Raw genomic sequence first — 15690 nt, forward strand, 5'->3', positions numbered from 1 at the left:
CCTGAAAAGAGAACTACGTGGTGACAAGTCTCTGCAGCCTCGGAGGTTTCTGTCCTGCACACTGACATAGGTTTCCCATTTTCACAGAAGCCTCTGACACGCGCTGACTGTACAGACCAGACATTATCTCATGCGCTGTAGATATGAAATCATACTTTTGCTTTCATGTGAAGACACTTGCTTCACATCTCAGTGTAAGCGTGCTGAAAAGTTGGAGTTGTAAATGTGTTTGTAGGCCAGTGGAGCAGTAATACAATAGTTATGTCAAAGGTGAGTTTAATATTTACATCAAATGACACATTACAGGAACATTTTACACAGGAACAAACAGTGGCAGCTGTGTCGTCCTGCTTATAACATCAGCTCAAACATAATGAGTTGTAGAAATAAAAATGATCATAATTTATCATGCTGTAGTGCAACATCATTAAAAATAAGACAAAAAAATACATGCATAGCAAAGAAGAGTTACTGAGCTGAGGAAGAACTTAAATATGTACAGTCAAAAAGTTTCCAGCTTCAGTAAAGTAAAGTAGTAAGCTGTTAAAAATAGTTGTATAAAAGTTGTCTCTACAAAAAGACTCAAAATCTGACACTGGAAAGCTTACAGGAACACAAAAAGACTTGATAAACACTGATGGTCAGGGTTGTCACTCAGAGATGCTAACAGCTGCTAATTGGAGCTAAGCTAATGGGAATGTCTTTGGTTTGGCTGGCATTTGGCACATCACCAGTCATGAGTGTTTGTGACTGAGACGGGTCGTCTGCCTCAGATAGTGAGCTGTAAAACAGAGCACAGCGCCACCCTCAGACATATTTATTTCATCAGTCTGTTTCAAAAGTAGAAGTAACCACATTGACGTCATCCTGTGGTTTGTGACCTACTGTTTTGAAGCCACAAGTCGTATTTTGGCTGTTCCAGTCTTGTCTTTTGAGTCAGAAGTGAAAATATTAAAACGCAAAAGATGACTTGTGTCTCTGTCTTTGTTCTTAGATAACTGGTTCGAATTTTTTTGTCCAACACAAGTTTTTATAAGGGGATTTTTTTTTTTTTTTTTCACTTTATCATTACGACAGCTGAAGAGAGTAAAATTGTTGGAAGTAGAGAGAAGAGGAAGACATGCAGTGAAAGGTCAAGGCTGGGAGTCGAACCAGTGACCACTGCATTAAGGTCTGGGGCTTCAGCACATTGGACACATCCTCTAACTTTGCTTCTGTGCATTTTGACTGCATGTTCTCTCATCTGTTAACATGTTCAGTCCAGCATGTGGACCACCAGACATCTGGAGTCACGAGACCCAAGGGGATCCTGCCAAGCGGCAACCAAGAAAGGAAGAGCTAAGAACTGCAGTTCCTTGAGTGTCCACTTGAGGCTGGCTCCAGAAGTAGCACAATGAATATCTCTTTTCTCAATCAGCCCACACTGTATGAGGGGTGACCACGCATTTGACCAATCAGAGGCACAGCTCAGCTGACTGAAAGGCAGGCACCCTATAGCTGTTAGTGAGGAGGCTCAAAGCCCACCCTATCTCCAATATGACCCGTCATGATTTGTGTCAAAACTCTGAATTAGAAACAGACTGGTGACATCAACACGGTGTATATTAATATCTTAAGCCAAGTTTCCACCAAGCAGTCCAGTTCAGTTCAGTACGGTTTGGTACAATTAAGCCTGATCCTGTTTGCGTTTCCACAGCAAGCCGTGCCCCCTCATGGTAGACGGGTGTAAGCCAGATGCCGCATCTGTTAAATAATATAGTGAAGCCTTTGCAGCATGACACGGTGAAAGAAAAACACAATACAGTACACAGTTAACAAAGAGTAACGATGGAAGACATGCAGCATTTAGTCCTCCCTGTGATTGGCATGTAGCTCTTTGATACAAAGTGCAATCAAGCTTTGTTTCAGAGAAGTCTGTGTGCCGACAGGAGAAATGCATCTGCTGTCGGGGTAAGTGATGATTCTTTCGACCAACCAAGGGTCTACAGTGTTGTTGCTCCACCTTCCAAGATCAGATCGGTTCAGATTGGCGCCCCTACAGAAGGGTCCCAAAAAGTGGGATGACTCGTCTTGGTTATTTGACTGTACTGCTTGGTGGAAACAGGGCTTTATATATGAAAGTCAACTGGATGTTTGAAGTTGTTGCAGTGCTCGACTTCTTGATCCACTTGATCTGCTTTGTGTAAATTACTGAGTCATTGCGCCAGCATCCAATGAATTATAGACGTCTTCCATATCTGATCTGGAGGGCTGGGACCTGACAGAGGTGAGACAGCCACAATGAAGCAGAGTCACCACGACCTATCAGATCCAGTGCCTTGAAGGATCTGGCGTGATCTGGCTGTTAGACCGCTCCGCCAGTGATGGCCCGGGTTGATACTTTAAAGTCTGACTTTCTGATTCATCTATGGGTTTAAAGTGGGAGAAAGTGTAGAGTGAGCCATTAGGATGATAAAGTCATTTGAAAATCTAAGCGTGACACCTGAATTTTTTGCCTAAGTAGCATTGTCTTTATTTTTTCTAACGTGGAATAAGAGCCACGCAACTAGAAACATCTTAACCATGCAGGAAATTTGATTTCAACCAATGAGTCAGAGTGGGGCCAATATTTGTGACCAAACAGGTGCTCTTACAGGGATTTTTGTTCATCAAGTTAAAGTGGTGGTACAATAATTCAATGTTCCATAATTCAATGTTTTTATCCCCCTCAATGCTTATTTGGGCCAACACTCAAAGCCGACTCAGGGGCCATGCCTGAGGCTCCTCATTGATGTGTTGCAGGGTAGGGGGTGTAAGTAGCTTCTGTTGGGTTCAGCTTAAGTGGTCTAGGGTGGAAACTGAGCTCAGACTTTGATTTGAACCAATGAGATGATGTCAAATGTGTTTTCAAACAAGCTGAAGCGTCAGTGGAGAAAGGCCACAGTCGGTTGATAGTCAGGCTAACTTTAAATAGGGCTTCAGATCAACTCTCTCCCTCAAAACTCTGACTTGGCGCTCACAGAGCTCTCGTGAGTTCCCTTTAACTCTCCACTGGTGGCTCCTGAGACCCCCGCCCTGTCTTTGCAGAACAACCTCATCAGAGTGCCTCGAAACTTCTCTGCTCCAAACAGGTAGACCAGCGGGTCCATGGCGCCGTTCAGGCAGGTGAGGGAGGAGGTGAGGCGGTTAGCCAGGCTCAGACCTCTGCGGGTCTGGCAGGACACGTCAGGATGGTTGTAGCCCAGGATGAACGTGGCCCTGCTCACATGATAAGGCAGGAAACAGACCACGTAGATGAGCATGACCAGACCGATGGTGCGCAGAGCCCTCATCTTCAGAGCCGGCTCCAGCCTGGAGCCGCGGTGCAGGCTGTGGATGATGAGGAGGTAACAGGACAGGGTGGCCAGGAAGGGCGGCGTGAAAGCTACAGCCAATGAGATGAGAGCATTACGTGAAGCCTTCTCTCTGTACAGCTGCAAACACACCGTCACGCCGTCCACCTCTGCGGTCTGGTGGGTGATCAGCAGAGGAGCCATGGAGATGGTGACCAGGGCCCACAGAGAGAAGCTGATGATGTGAGCGTAGCGAGCACGCCGCACCTTCAGTGACCTCACGGCATGAACCACGGCCAGGTAGCGATCCCCCGCTACACAGGCCAAGAAGTACAAACTGGCGTACATGTTCACATAAAACAAGAAGCCCGCCACCCTGCAGGGCACCTCGCCAAAGGGCCAGTGTCCTCCTGTGAGGTGGTAGGTGGCCCTCAGGGGGAGAATGACCACGTAGGATAAGTCGGCCACAGCCAGGTGGATCAGGAAGATGTTAGCTGGGGAAGAGGAGCCGCGCTGATGAGAGAAGATCCACAGAGCCAGGCTGTTCCCGTTCAGAGCCAGGAAAAAAATCAGGATGTAGAAACATCCAAACAGAGTGTTCTCAGTCGTCATGTCCACCGGCTCACAGCTCTCTGACGACTGGTTGGTCAGCAGGAGGGGTAGCTCTGTGGTCACAGACTCCATCTTGGCGGCTGAGGAAACAAAAAAGTGAGACATGTATTAACATTAAAGGTATTTCAAAATAAGATTAAAAACCAAATACAGTTTGCACTTATACCCTGTGCAGTATACACTTGGTTTGGCATTCTGGTTTTAGGGCTATCATTCTCAGGCCTTAAGCTTGGTTTATGGTCAACGAGGTACGCACAGCTTCATGCGGATGAATTATGTCATCTATGACATCCATTTTATGCAGAAAATTTCTACATTGTGCTCCTCAGAAAATTTCTAACCTCAAAGCAGAGATGCACTTCCAGAGCCCAATTACAAAAACTCTTGGCATTCAGATGATTCATCAGACAGATGTCACCATGATAACTTTGAGATGAGCTATTCCTGGTGTGAAATTCCAGACAAACTCGGCAGAAAAAAGGAACTGGTAAAAAACGTGAACAGTTTAAACAACCTCTTTTACTTTAGTTTAGTACTGAATTAAACACCATCTTCATTTTAAAAAGTTAAAATAAGTCATCCTTTGCCTAAAGTTTTGTGTGTGTCATTTTGATGGACAGCTCTCTGTTAACGTACCCAGTAAAAGTTAAACTAACCCATTGACTGATTTAGCATAAACAATGATGTTTATTTATACCCATTCATGATGATTTTTAAATGTATTTTGATTTTGGCAGATAGCTGTGTAAAGTTGCTGCGAGGACTTTCCATTTGACATTGATTGACTCTTACCAAGGCATGCTTTTGTTTTACATGGCAAATCTTCTTTTAAATGCTACCTTTCTTTGTTCAAGAATACTTTTCCCAGGATGCAAAGCGACAAGGTTATGTATTTGATATCTATCTAGTGCTATCCTCTGAAACATGACAACATTTTTCAGTAATTTTCAAAAATCACTGAAATCACGCAGAAATGTGAATCTGATTGAGGATGGATGAGATGTATGAACACAATCCGTTCCAACACCCTATTGGTTTGGATGCGATCCATCACACCTGCACATGACACAGATCACACCACTCTTCAGCAACGACATAACAGACGTGTGTAGCATAGTATGAAGATGTCTGTGGCAGAAACTCTAGCCCCTGTGGCACAGACTGAGCTTTGACCTTAATATCATTTTTCCCCCCTTTAAGTTACTTTTACTTTTATACTTTAAGTAGTTTTGAAACCAGTACTTTCACAGTTTTACTTATTTGAAAAGCTTGAGTTAATACTTTAACTTCTACAAAAGTCTTTTAAAACCCCAGTATCTACACTTCTACTTGAGTAATGAATGTGAATATTATTGGCACCTCTGGATGTAACGTAGCTCAGAAGTAATTTCACATTGGCTTTACTACTGAATCAAAAGTCGTCCATTTTTTATTAGTCCTGATTCAAACTTATCAGCTGTTTTAATCATGGGTACGTTTTCTGAGGTGTGAGACATGACGTCATCAGTTCATTATTGGTAATCAGACAGCAAACTACCACAGAGGCAGGAAACCTAACTTGCCAGCTTCACACACACACACACAGACACACACACACACACACACACACACACACACACACACACACACACACACACACACACACACACACACACACACACACACACACACACACACACACACACACACACACACACAGAGGGGCAGAGAGGGAGAGTGACAGGAGGTGTGTCCCTCTTTTTGTCACAGTGCCAGTCCTACAAGGTAACAATAGATGTCAGTGTCCGTGGCTTTAGTGTACTCGCCCTCTGAGCGGGTAATTACCTCATCCTGACCACGACATGTTTGAGACTTCCTCTGCTCAGTCTAAAGTTCAGGAAGTCTTGGTGCTTACAGCTTTATTCTGCGTTTTATGGTCCTGCAGCCGGATTTGTCAGCAAGAGCTCTTTTATCCTGACTGAATGACAGACTCCAGAGGGCAGACGAGAAGAGACAATAAAAACGTACTGAAGTAAACCTTCACTCATGTGTTAGTGCGTTTATTGACCTTCTCAAGCACTTCATCAAAAATGAAGGAAAACAGCTTCAACACACTATACTATAACCAATCACCAGACCACCAGTGACATTCCCTTGTTTTCTAAATCACTTTAAAATTAGATGATTTTTACTTTGTAAACAACATCAATTTTTCTATTAAATCATGTTCAAACTTCAATGAAACAGCATACTTTAAGTCTTAGCAGACTGAAGTTTTCTGAGATGACTCAACCCTTTGCCTTCAGACAGAGTCCTAAGCTTTGCTAACATTTTTTAGCTCAGTTTTGCTTTTTTCAGCTTTCAGTTTAATGAACAGACAGTCTGATACAATGCGCATTTTCTTCAACAAGGACATTATTCTTATTTAAGAAAACTTGACAAGTACTTTTGACACAATAATCTTTTTATTTACTCGTCACAAGCAATTTCTGTCTTGTTTTAGTCTTTTATGTCTTCAAATAAGATGTTTGCACAGATTTATTATTTGAATGTAGCTTATACTGTTTGCAATTGAGAATTTTTTAACACAAATAAGAAAAAATACTCATTTAGATTTGAGGTTTTGGCTGTTTTAAGGTCTTTGCGCTCTGGGCCCGTTATTTTCAGATGTGTTTTTTTGAATCAGAACAAAAAATAAATAAAAATGCCGCACAAAGACACCTTGCACACTGAATCCAATGCATTTATTTTTCTATAAATTGTGAACACACAAATTAATCACCTAAACATTGCCCTAAATTATAGAAAATATGTTGTAAGATGCAAAAATGTGATTTTGCAAGCCGCATACGGTGTCCCTGAGAAGTCAAACTATCATGAAAACATGCTGGGCGGATGCAAAAAAAAAAAAAAAAAAAAAAAAGTATAATGATAATAATAATAATAATAATAATAATAATAATAATAATATAATAATAATAATAATATAATAATAACAATAATAAAATCGGACCTATCCCAAAAAACAATGATGGACAAAAGCTTCAAAGTGAGTGTGCAAACATGGTTGTCATAACATGGGAACAAATTTCTTTTTCGGCGTGCATCAATTTCAGACAAAAAAAGGAAAAAAAAAAAAAGACTTTGTGTTCAAAAACCTTGAAGGTCTCAAGAGACACAGGTTGATAGTTCTTGTATGTTTGTGCTGGTGGAATGAGGTTTGAAGAAAGTGGTGTGTGTATTTCACATCTCTAGAATCAATATTAATGTCAGTTGTTGTTAAGTTCTCTTCATCCAAACTTCTGTTTACTCTTTTTTTCTTTCTAGTTTAAGGCCGACACGCTTTGCAACATTGTAAAGTTTCAAAACAAAGTTTCATCTGTATTCCCAGCAATCCTCAGATGACATTTATTTTTTCTTTCAGAAATATTCAGACACACCTCAGAGCTGACCACCCACTCGTGCATCCTCAAAGCAACTCTGGCCTGGTCTCACTGTCCACTCCTCTGAATCTGTTATGAATTCCTCCTTTCTGCTCCGACCTAGCATCTACAAAAACACGTCTGGGGAGTTCACAGAGCTGATTAATCTCAGAACAGTTTGTTTTTCCTGTGAATGTTTCAAGAACAATATTGAAACATGTAGCAGGGATGAGCCTGTCATCCCACAGATGTTCCTGACGCTGACAGGAGGCTCCCACAGCTCAACAAACTGCAAATTGTTGGTTACAATGCTGCTTTACTGGAGCAAAAGTGAAAAGGATTTCCACTTTTTTTAATCTAACTGGGCTAAATCTCCATTTCTCCAGCTCTCTGTTCAGACTTCTGGCCCATTAGGAAGCAGCCAGATGTAGCCGCGTGGCTCTTTTCTGTGACTGAGACCCACAACAGAGGGTAAGTCTCTGCTAAAGCTTAGACTCAGCGAATTCAGGAGAACAAGTCCCCCAAAGAAAAAAGAGGTTGCAGTCCCAGCAGGGATAACAAACCAGGAGCAGCACGGCTGAATGGAAAAGGCTCCGTAAATACGGATCCCTGAGGGATAATCCTGAAGAGAGGAGATCCTGAAATATGCTTTCATCACAATGATCAGTGAAAGCAGATCAAAGCGGGCATTTATGAGAGAAGAGCTGGCAGAGAGGAGGCTGAGCATCCTGGCCCTGGTCCGCTTCACAGATTAGTTATAATTTGTGGGGACAGGCTGTAATGTGTCCAATCTGGTATTGTCCAAACTCCAGACAATAAAACCTGAATAAAGTAAATGTGAAATTAGCTGCAAGTGCTTTTAATCTCTGAAAAAGCAGATCGACATCATGCTGAGCTGCCCTGAGATTTACATAATAGAGGCATCTCATGTACAGAAGATATTCTCATAATTGATGTAGAGTCACTGTGCTGGATTTAGCATCCTGGGTAGTTTGTCTTGACCTGTCCTGGCTGAACCCTGTCCGTCCACTGACAGCTGAGACCAGATCCAAACATCCATACATCTTCAACTGAAACATTTTGTATGTTTCAGGAAACTATTGTTTTTGATGTTGTTTTTTCCTAGTGTTTAATGTCATATTTTTATTTTAAATCAAGATGTTTGTCAGGTGAATGTAGCTCATATTGAATCCAAGAGATTCTTTTTTAGAAATAAAGTTTTAAAAAAGTTGCTTAGTGTTGAGTTTTTGCAGTGTAGGAGTCTCAGGAGACACTGTAAAGGAGTTAAAGTAGCAACAGTAGTAAACACTTTATGTTGTGATACTGTGTGATTAAATTTGAGGTGAAATAAAGCAGACTTACCCGTGGTTTGGAGCTTTTCAGAGGCTGAACTTGTGAAAAATGTGGAGCCCTTCAGGAGTACACTGACACAGAGTGAAGACGGAGGAGATCGACCGCTGAGCCGCACAGAGACTGAAGCTGTAACTCAAAGAACGCTGTCCTCTAACCTCCTCTCTCCTCCTCAAGATGTTCTCGGGAATGAGACTGTTGCTCTTTTTGTGTCTCAACAAATTTGATAACAGAAAGGGAGTCCCGACGGGAGCCTCTCGTTTGAACCTTGACCCCACCCTTTCTCTCCATCCCCTGCTCCTCAGAGAGCCACTTGTACGCTCCACAATAGCTTGAGTCAGAATAAGCTGCACATTTAAGCCGAGAGGAGAAGAATGGCATGCCTCAGTCGCAGAGGGTCCTCGGGTATGACTCCATGGAAACCAGGCCCAGTGGTGGTTTCACCGTGAACTCCCACCCCCCCACTGATAGATAGAAGATGGACTGTGCCGCTGATGGAGACGTTTATGACTGAAGTCTCAGAGATGATCTTTTGTAAATGCTGTTAAGATCTACACAGGGCCCCCTTCCCTGTTGGAGAGGAGTGGAAAACAAGAGCAGGGAGGGAGCTGAGGAGGGGGGACGCTTGGAGCAAACAGAGGCCCTTGTTGGTCCTTTGCCTCCTGGGGGCATCCTGAATTGGAATGCCCAAAATAATCAGTCACATAGCCATCGGACAGATGTGGAGGGAGCTCCTGCTGGCTGAGGGGGGATAATATTTCTTTCATAGAAGGAGATCACAGCTGTGCGTTGGACACATCGGCCTTTTCTCTGCTCTGTTTCATCCACATGCAAATGCTATTCTGCAGACTTTGAATGAAACCACTATCTGTGGAGAAGCTTTCAGATCACCACCCTGCTAATCTACTGCCAACTGCTAATTGGGACGGCCCCTCGCCTTTTGTTGGGTGTCTCAGCTCTGTCTGGTGTGTGTCTTGTAACCCTGAAGCAAAAACATTGCTTTGTGTATAGAGCTGGCTATCATAAATATATCATTCTTCTAAGAGCTGGGGGAGGGGGGCAAACTGCTGGTAGAGCTTTTAAGACGCAGCAGATAAACACAACAACAAGTTCATACTGGGAGGGGTTTTGTACGACGCCCTGAGCAGGGTAAAAGAAACATCTTTCAAGCTCGTGTTTCAAGCTATGTTTAAGATTAAAGACAATCAGAATGAATTTATATGTAACCATAGAATATATAGGCATAGTGTCTGTGATGTCATCCATTTGTTTCTAATACAGAGATTTGAAGCCTATCATCTGCTGAACCCATGTTGGAAAAACCGGATTCAGCCTGGCTTTGTTCCAGCTAGGATGAGGTTAGCAGCGGGCTTTTAGCCTCTTTGCAGACAGCTACAGGGTACCCACCTGTCAGTCAAGTCCGCCTTGCCCTTATATGGGCAACTGATGAAAAAAAAATCAGCCCCTGTACAGTGTGTGCTGATAGAGAAATGAGCTATTCAGACCCATGTTGTTGTTTGTGCCAGGCTGTAAACAATTTTTATTTATGCTTTAAAAATTTTCATTTTTTAAATGGGCGTGCATGTGGTTTCTGATGTTTCTGAACCAGCCCCTTCTGGATACTCAAAGAAATGCAGTTAAGACACTTGTATGTTGCACTTACTTTGATATTTTCTGTATGGTCTTTATTTATTTATTTATCTATTTATTTATCAATGTATTATTGTTATTATTATATATTTTTTATTTTTATGTATTTATTTATTTATTTTTGTGTGTGTGTGTGTGGGGGGGGGGGACTGCAATGTGTTTCAGCATCAGGTTACCTCCATTAGCCCTTGTGTGTCCTCATAAGTGGACATTACATTTTAGTTTACCTGTGGTATCATCCCCTTTGTGTTGCGTGGTAAATAAAACCAAATTCTCCATATGAGGACCATAGATTTGGTTAAAAAAATGGTATAATGAGAAAGTTCAGGCTTGAACTACCTCTGGTAAGAGGAAGTAATGTTTTGTCTGTTTGTTTGTTTGTTTGTTTGTCTGTGAACAACATAACTCAAAAAGTAACAAACAGATCTTGATGAAATTATCAGGAAATGTTCAGAATGGGATAAGGCAGAAGTGATTACATTTTGGAGGTGATCCGGATCACTGTTTGGATCCAGGATTTATTTTAAGGATTCTTATCATTGTGAGATAGGGGCGTTTTCACCATATGTGTATATAACCCCACGCTAAATGATCGGAATGCTTTGAAAAACAATACAAGACAAGGTCACCATAATTTCTGACGGATGTAAAAGTATGATCCAGATCCTGACAATATTCTGGATACAAAGATCTGGAATATGAAATATGTACTGGGTCATCATAATTTTCAGGTAACAAATTATCCCACAAACCTGCAACTAACACCAAATTGTAGCAGACAGTCTGCTGAAAGGGAGTATAACATTCAAGTAAGACTAAAGTGTTGGTGACAATCACAATATGCTTGGTGGAGGTCTGCGCTCTCTGAGTACTTTTCTAGTTTCTCAGGTCTTACTGATCCTAGATATGAAGGACAAGTTACAAATGCAGAGTGAACAAAAGCTCAAGTCTCTAGTTAAAACAATTGTTCACAACCAGAAAATAGAAATAAAAGCATATTGCAAGACATTTTATGCTCTTTACACCTTGTCCATTTATGATGTTAAAACGATATTAGAATCTATGAAGTAAAACTAGACTGCATGCTGAAAGATCATTTCTTTTATTTCAAAGTATGAAGCATTGAAGTAAAACACAATTTCAAACAAAAAGGCTGGTAACATTCTGTCTGTAAATAATGTTTTTATCAACGTAAACATGATAATAGACAAAGGCCTTTTCATGATTTAAAGGCTGCAGATGATTCGTTCAGCATTTAGTGTTATGATGAGACAAGTTAAGCCACAGTTTGTTTAAATAAATTGTGAGAAATCTACACCTATCCTCACTGCGATCAATCTTCCTACCAAATATAGTCAATCAAACTTTCAAAAACAAATGTTGTTCTGCTTTTTTACTTGTGTTTTTATGTTTGTGTCTGTGTGTTTTCTACATATTGAGTGTTTTGTGTCTCAATCTGCAGGAGTTACTTCACACAACCATCCCTGCAGCTCAGGAGTTGAAACGCTGGTTCCTGGTCTGTACCGCCCTCCTCTCTCTGAGGTACAGGTTCACGTAGGAGGTGATGAGGTCGTCTATCTTGTATCCCTTTTGAAGAGAAAACACAAAGATGAGGACTGGAAATCAAAAAGACAAACTTTAATTGAAGATGTTCTTCTGTGAATGAATGTTTCAGTGAATCTTACCAGCGAGGTTTCACACAGGAATTTGGTTCCTTTGACCAAATTGCCGATGGTCATGTGGAAGTAGGTGCTGCCGCTGCACCAGTTGGCGATGCGGTTGAATGGGTGGTTTGCCAGCACATCCTTCACAACAGAAGTTAAAAGTTTATGTTTTAAGAAATGCATGTTTGTTTCTGCTTATGTCCTTAATTCAGAGAGACAAATTGAATTTCCATGTATGGTGTTTACGTTGCAGTTGTTTGTGCAACTTCCCGGAGAAATTCCCTCAAATCTTTGTTCATTTGGACACCAAAACAGAACTGAGCTCAGATTTAAAAGTGCCAGAATTCTCACCTTGGTTTTTGGATGGATGATGTTGAGTCCTTGCTTGCTGACAGCAATCAGAACGATATCTGGGAAGTTTGGTTCTGATGTTTGCTGAAAATCAAGTGGAGAAGCTCATGAGATAACTTATTTACCCTTTGATTTCTACCCACTATCAAAGGTAGGAGGAGCCACAGCAGAGAACAAGAACATCAGATAAATGTCTTAAATAAACCTCCCACAGAACAAAATGGAAATAAGTTGGTGAGATAAAAACTTCACTGCAGCTCTTACCTTCACTGGAAAGAACGTGCAGCCGAACGTGGGCCAGCGGTGGACTGCCTTCAGAAAAGCCACCTTCGCTTCATCCACAGTCATACCCGCCTGTTTGTTAAAGGTGGCCGTGATGGACTGAAATTGAAGAAACATAACACAGCATGATGCAACACTCTGGTTTAGTGGGAGAATTTGAGCTGGCGTTAATGAGGTTAATGATTTTCAACGCCACCAAACCCTCCAGGCAGTGTTCTCAGAGATCAGAGATAGAGATCACAGCAGCATAATGCTGGTGTTGTTCATGTGAGAGATTTAGAGGATAAAGCTCGGTCTATTCTTTCTGCTTCTCGCTGGCAGAGAGCTAATCAATAGATCAAAACAAATATAAAAAACCTGATGAATTCTCATTTCTCTGTGCCTTAGAGCGCCATTGTTGTCAGAAATACATCAGTGAGCCGTAGTGAGGCACTACACAGCTTAGCTTATCCATTTGTGAAGGCACCATCCTTGTAATGCAGAGTGAAGCCCAGGGGCCAATCATGGCCTGCGGTCCATAATACAACGTATCAATTATGTCACTGTGATCTCTTGAGTTATTCTCTGGTGTATTTTACTGCTATGTACTGGGAAAAATGTCTTACACTTAGTACATCCATTTTCATCCAACCTATCACAGCTACACATAACTGTTACAGATTTGCTCATTCAAAACTTGATGTTTTTCATCTTTGTCTGCATGAATCTATCTTCTCTTTAATTTCCTGTGTTGTATTTATTTAACTTGGAAGCAGCTCAGGGTGGGGAAAAACAAGACAACACTTTTTTCAGGCACTTCTCATTTCTTTGTGTTCACATGCAAATGTTTACATTTCATAAAAAATTATGGGCTACATCAATGTCTCTTTGTTAAACCACAAACAGAGCTGTTCAGGTTTATGATGACAGGAGTTCTCAAGAGTTTTGAGATAAAGTCCAGGAAGGGGAACCTGAGAAGTAAAGACCAGGCTGTGTTGTTGTGCTGCTGGTTTGAGACAAACTAAAAAGTGTTCTCCCAACAAACTAAAAACACTTGAACTAATGGAAAAACTCCTCATACCTTCTTCCACTCGTTCTCAGAGACGAGCTTCAGTGAGTCAGCAGGCACCAGCTCTTTCAGCATCTTGGGAATCGTGACCAGCTGGGTTTTGTCATTGTTGGCTTTTATTCTGAAGAGCAGAGCTGCAATGTTGGTCATTTCCTCTTTGGTGCTGCGGTGATATCCAGTCAGGTACTTCGGCAGCTCCTGAAATGTAAAGATATAACTTTATATAGATTTATCACCAAATAAACTGAACAGAGAAAACACTATTCATTTGTAAACATGTCTGCACGTCATGATGAAACTGGATGCATGAGAGCGGTACTATGGATTTTGCCTCTGTGATGTCACACATTGGTTTCTAATGTAGAGATTTAAAGCTTATAAACAGCAGTCACCATATTGGATATGATGACTTAAACTTTCTCTTGGTGATGTAACGTCAGTCAGGTAAGCTCTGCCTCTAATTGTGCAAAACGTCAATGTCTTAGAAAGTGAAGAGTTATAACAAGTTCAGATGGGCTTTATGGAGAAGTTTTTTATGTTTCTAACACTTCTGTGTTTTAGTTAATCTCTGAATCCACAGCATTGTAGTCTTGCAGCAATGCATGCCTCTGTGGAGAAGGCCTCACTGTGTTTCTGTATATCTTGTGTAGAAAGTGGAAACCAATGAAAAACTTCCTGCTAGGACTTCCTGGTTCCTGTGTCACATGACTAGGTACAGTGACAAATAATGGTTTGATGTCCAAATCAAAAATATTCATTAAACTTGTTAAAACAACATTTTAGATGTTTGTTTAAAATCTGCAGTTTGCATTTCTGTTAGTGTTTTCGTATTTTATGATATTTCTACTGATTTTAACCAATTAAAGAATCAGTCTCTTTGAATTGTCAAATGGGGTAACCATGAAAACATGACAAGTATAGAGAAATTCAGCTTCCTAAAAGTTATGCAAGTGTACTGGTGAAATAAGTTTTATGTTATGAAGTATCATCTCAAGGTACATATAAAACATTTCATTTCTCAACTTGACAAGATGTTTTTTTGTTGCACTGAGCAGGTCAGTATGCTGTAAAAATCCACGTTTTCTCTCCATTTCTGGGTTACTTGTTCCAAAAGCAGTTAAAATTTGATTTTTGCCGTGTAGTAGACTGATAAAACCATTCATTTTTTTTGTGCAATATTAGATTTTTTTGAGAAACATTGGTTGCACCACTTAAAGACGCTGTGTGGATTTTCTCAGTGATCTTGAAAATGTTTCTCTTCTAGATACATGTCTGATTGTAATCCACACTTTAAAATGAGATTATCAACACCAATATTGCTGGTTACAGGTTTTTTAAATTGCTACTTCTTAGCTTCATGATCGGGTCGACCAGGACCGCATTGATTTATGGCACGTCTAGGTCCCTATGACAACACCACGCAGGCTGATTAAGTTTAGCAGTGAAAAGAGATAAAACACAGAGATCTGTGTTTTTCTCTGTCGAAAATTATTTCTGTGACTAATTTTGTTGTAATGGTGGACACAGGAGCCCAACCATCAGACAGAAAAAGGACAAAAGAGCAGAAAAAAGCTAAACAGGAGAGTGCTCGAGCACAAGCTAAAGGCTAATTGGCCTTTAGCTTTTGCTGTATCACTCTGCAACACAGGAGCTAAACTGTTTGTGATAATGTTGATTCCAGCCCACAGTCAGCAGTTATTCTGCAGTGGTCTGTTCAAACTTGAGAGTCTATCAATAAAATGAAGAGTGAGGTTATGTTAGCTCTGCTTGGTAGATGACTGGCAGGACATAACTAACCAGGATTCACTTACATTACACATTACAGACATGTCTTTGAGCGCTGTCAACTGCGCTAAATATAGACGGCTACTAAACTACATAAAAACTGAAAGTCTTTACTTGTTGTTATGTTAGCCTACAGATACCTCGAAGCACCAGGCTGCTGATGTCGCTAACATATAGCCAGCTGCTACAACCTTTGATTATTGTCACGTTTCAAACTACGTAACTGTACTGATAAA

General features: G+C 41.0%; 2 protein-coding genes across 2 annotated transcripts in view; both read right to left on the minus strand.

The window, feature by feature from the left end:
* Positions 1 to 286: 286 nt before the first annotated feature.
* gpr17 (G protein-coupled receptor 17) lies at positions 287 to 9133 on the minus strand. The gene is made up of 2 exons (XM_074667350.1): positions 8687 to 9133; positions 287 to 4003 (listed from the first exon to the last, which is right to left on the minus strand). The coding sequence occupies exon 2, from the start codon at positions 3993 to 3995 to the stop codon at positions 2976 to 2978; it is 1020 nt and encodes a 339-aa protein (XP_074523451.1). The 5' UTR covers positions 3996 to 4003; positions 8687 to 9133; the 3' UTR covers positions 287 to 2975.
* Positions 9134 to 11484: 2351 nt separating this feature from the next.
* The window catches only part of myo7ba (myosin VIIBa), a 35170-nt gene continuing 30964 nt past the window's right edge, over positions 11485 to 15690 (minus strand). Inside the window, exons 44-48 of the mRNA XM_074668593.1 lie at positions 13682 to 13867; positions 12604 to 12720; positions 12340 to 12423; positions 12010 to 12129; positions 11485 to 11911 (exon numbers count right to left, since the gene is read on the minus strand). Coding sequence (XP_074524694.1) covers positions 11816 to 11911; positions 12010 to 12129; positions 12340 to 12423; positions 12604 to 12720; positions 13682 to 13867 — 603 coding nt within the window. The 3' untranslated portion in view covers positions 11485 to 11815. The remainder of the gene's footprint in view (positions 11912 to 12009; positions 12130 to 12339; positions 12424 to 12603; positions 12721 to 13681; positions 13868 to 15690) is intronic.

This window comes from Halichoeres trimaculatus, unplaced genomic scaffold, assembly GCF_033239565.1.
Source record: "Halichoeres trimaculatus isolate MK-OKI-2021-1 unplaced genomic scaffold, fHalTri1.1 fHalTri1_scaffold_4, whole genome shotgun sequence".
In the NCBI taxonomy this organism is placed as follows: domain Eukaryota; kingdom Metazoa; phylum Chordata; class Actinopteri; order Labriformes; family Labridae; genus Halichoeres; species Halichoeres trimaculatus.

Bases quoted from the DNA above. Each gene is read 5' to 3' on its own strand.
- gpr17 (XM_074667350.1), bottom strand. From the start codon at position 3,995: ATGGAGTCTGTGACCACAGAGCTACCCCTCCTGCTGACCAACCAGTCG.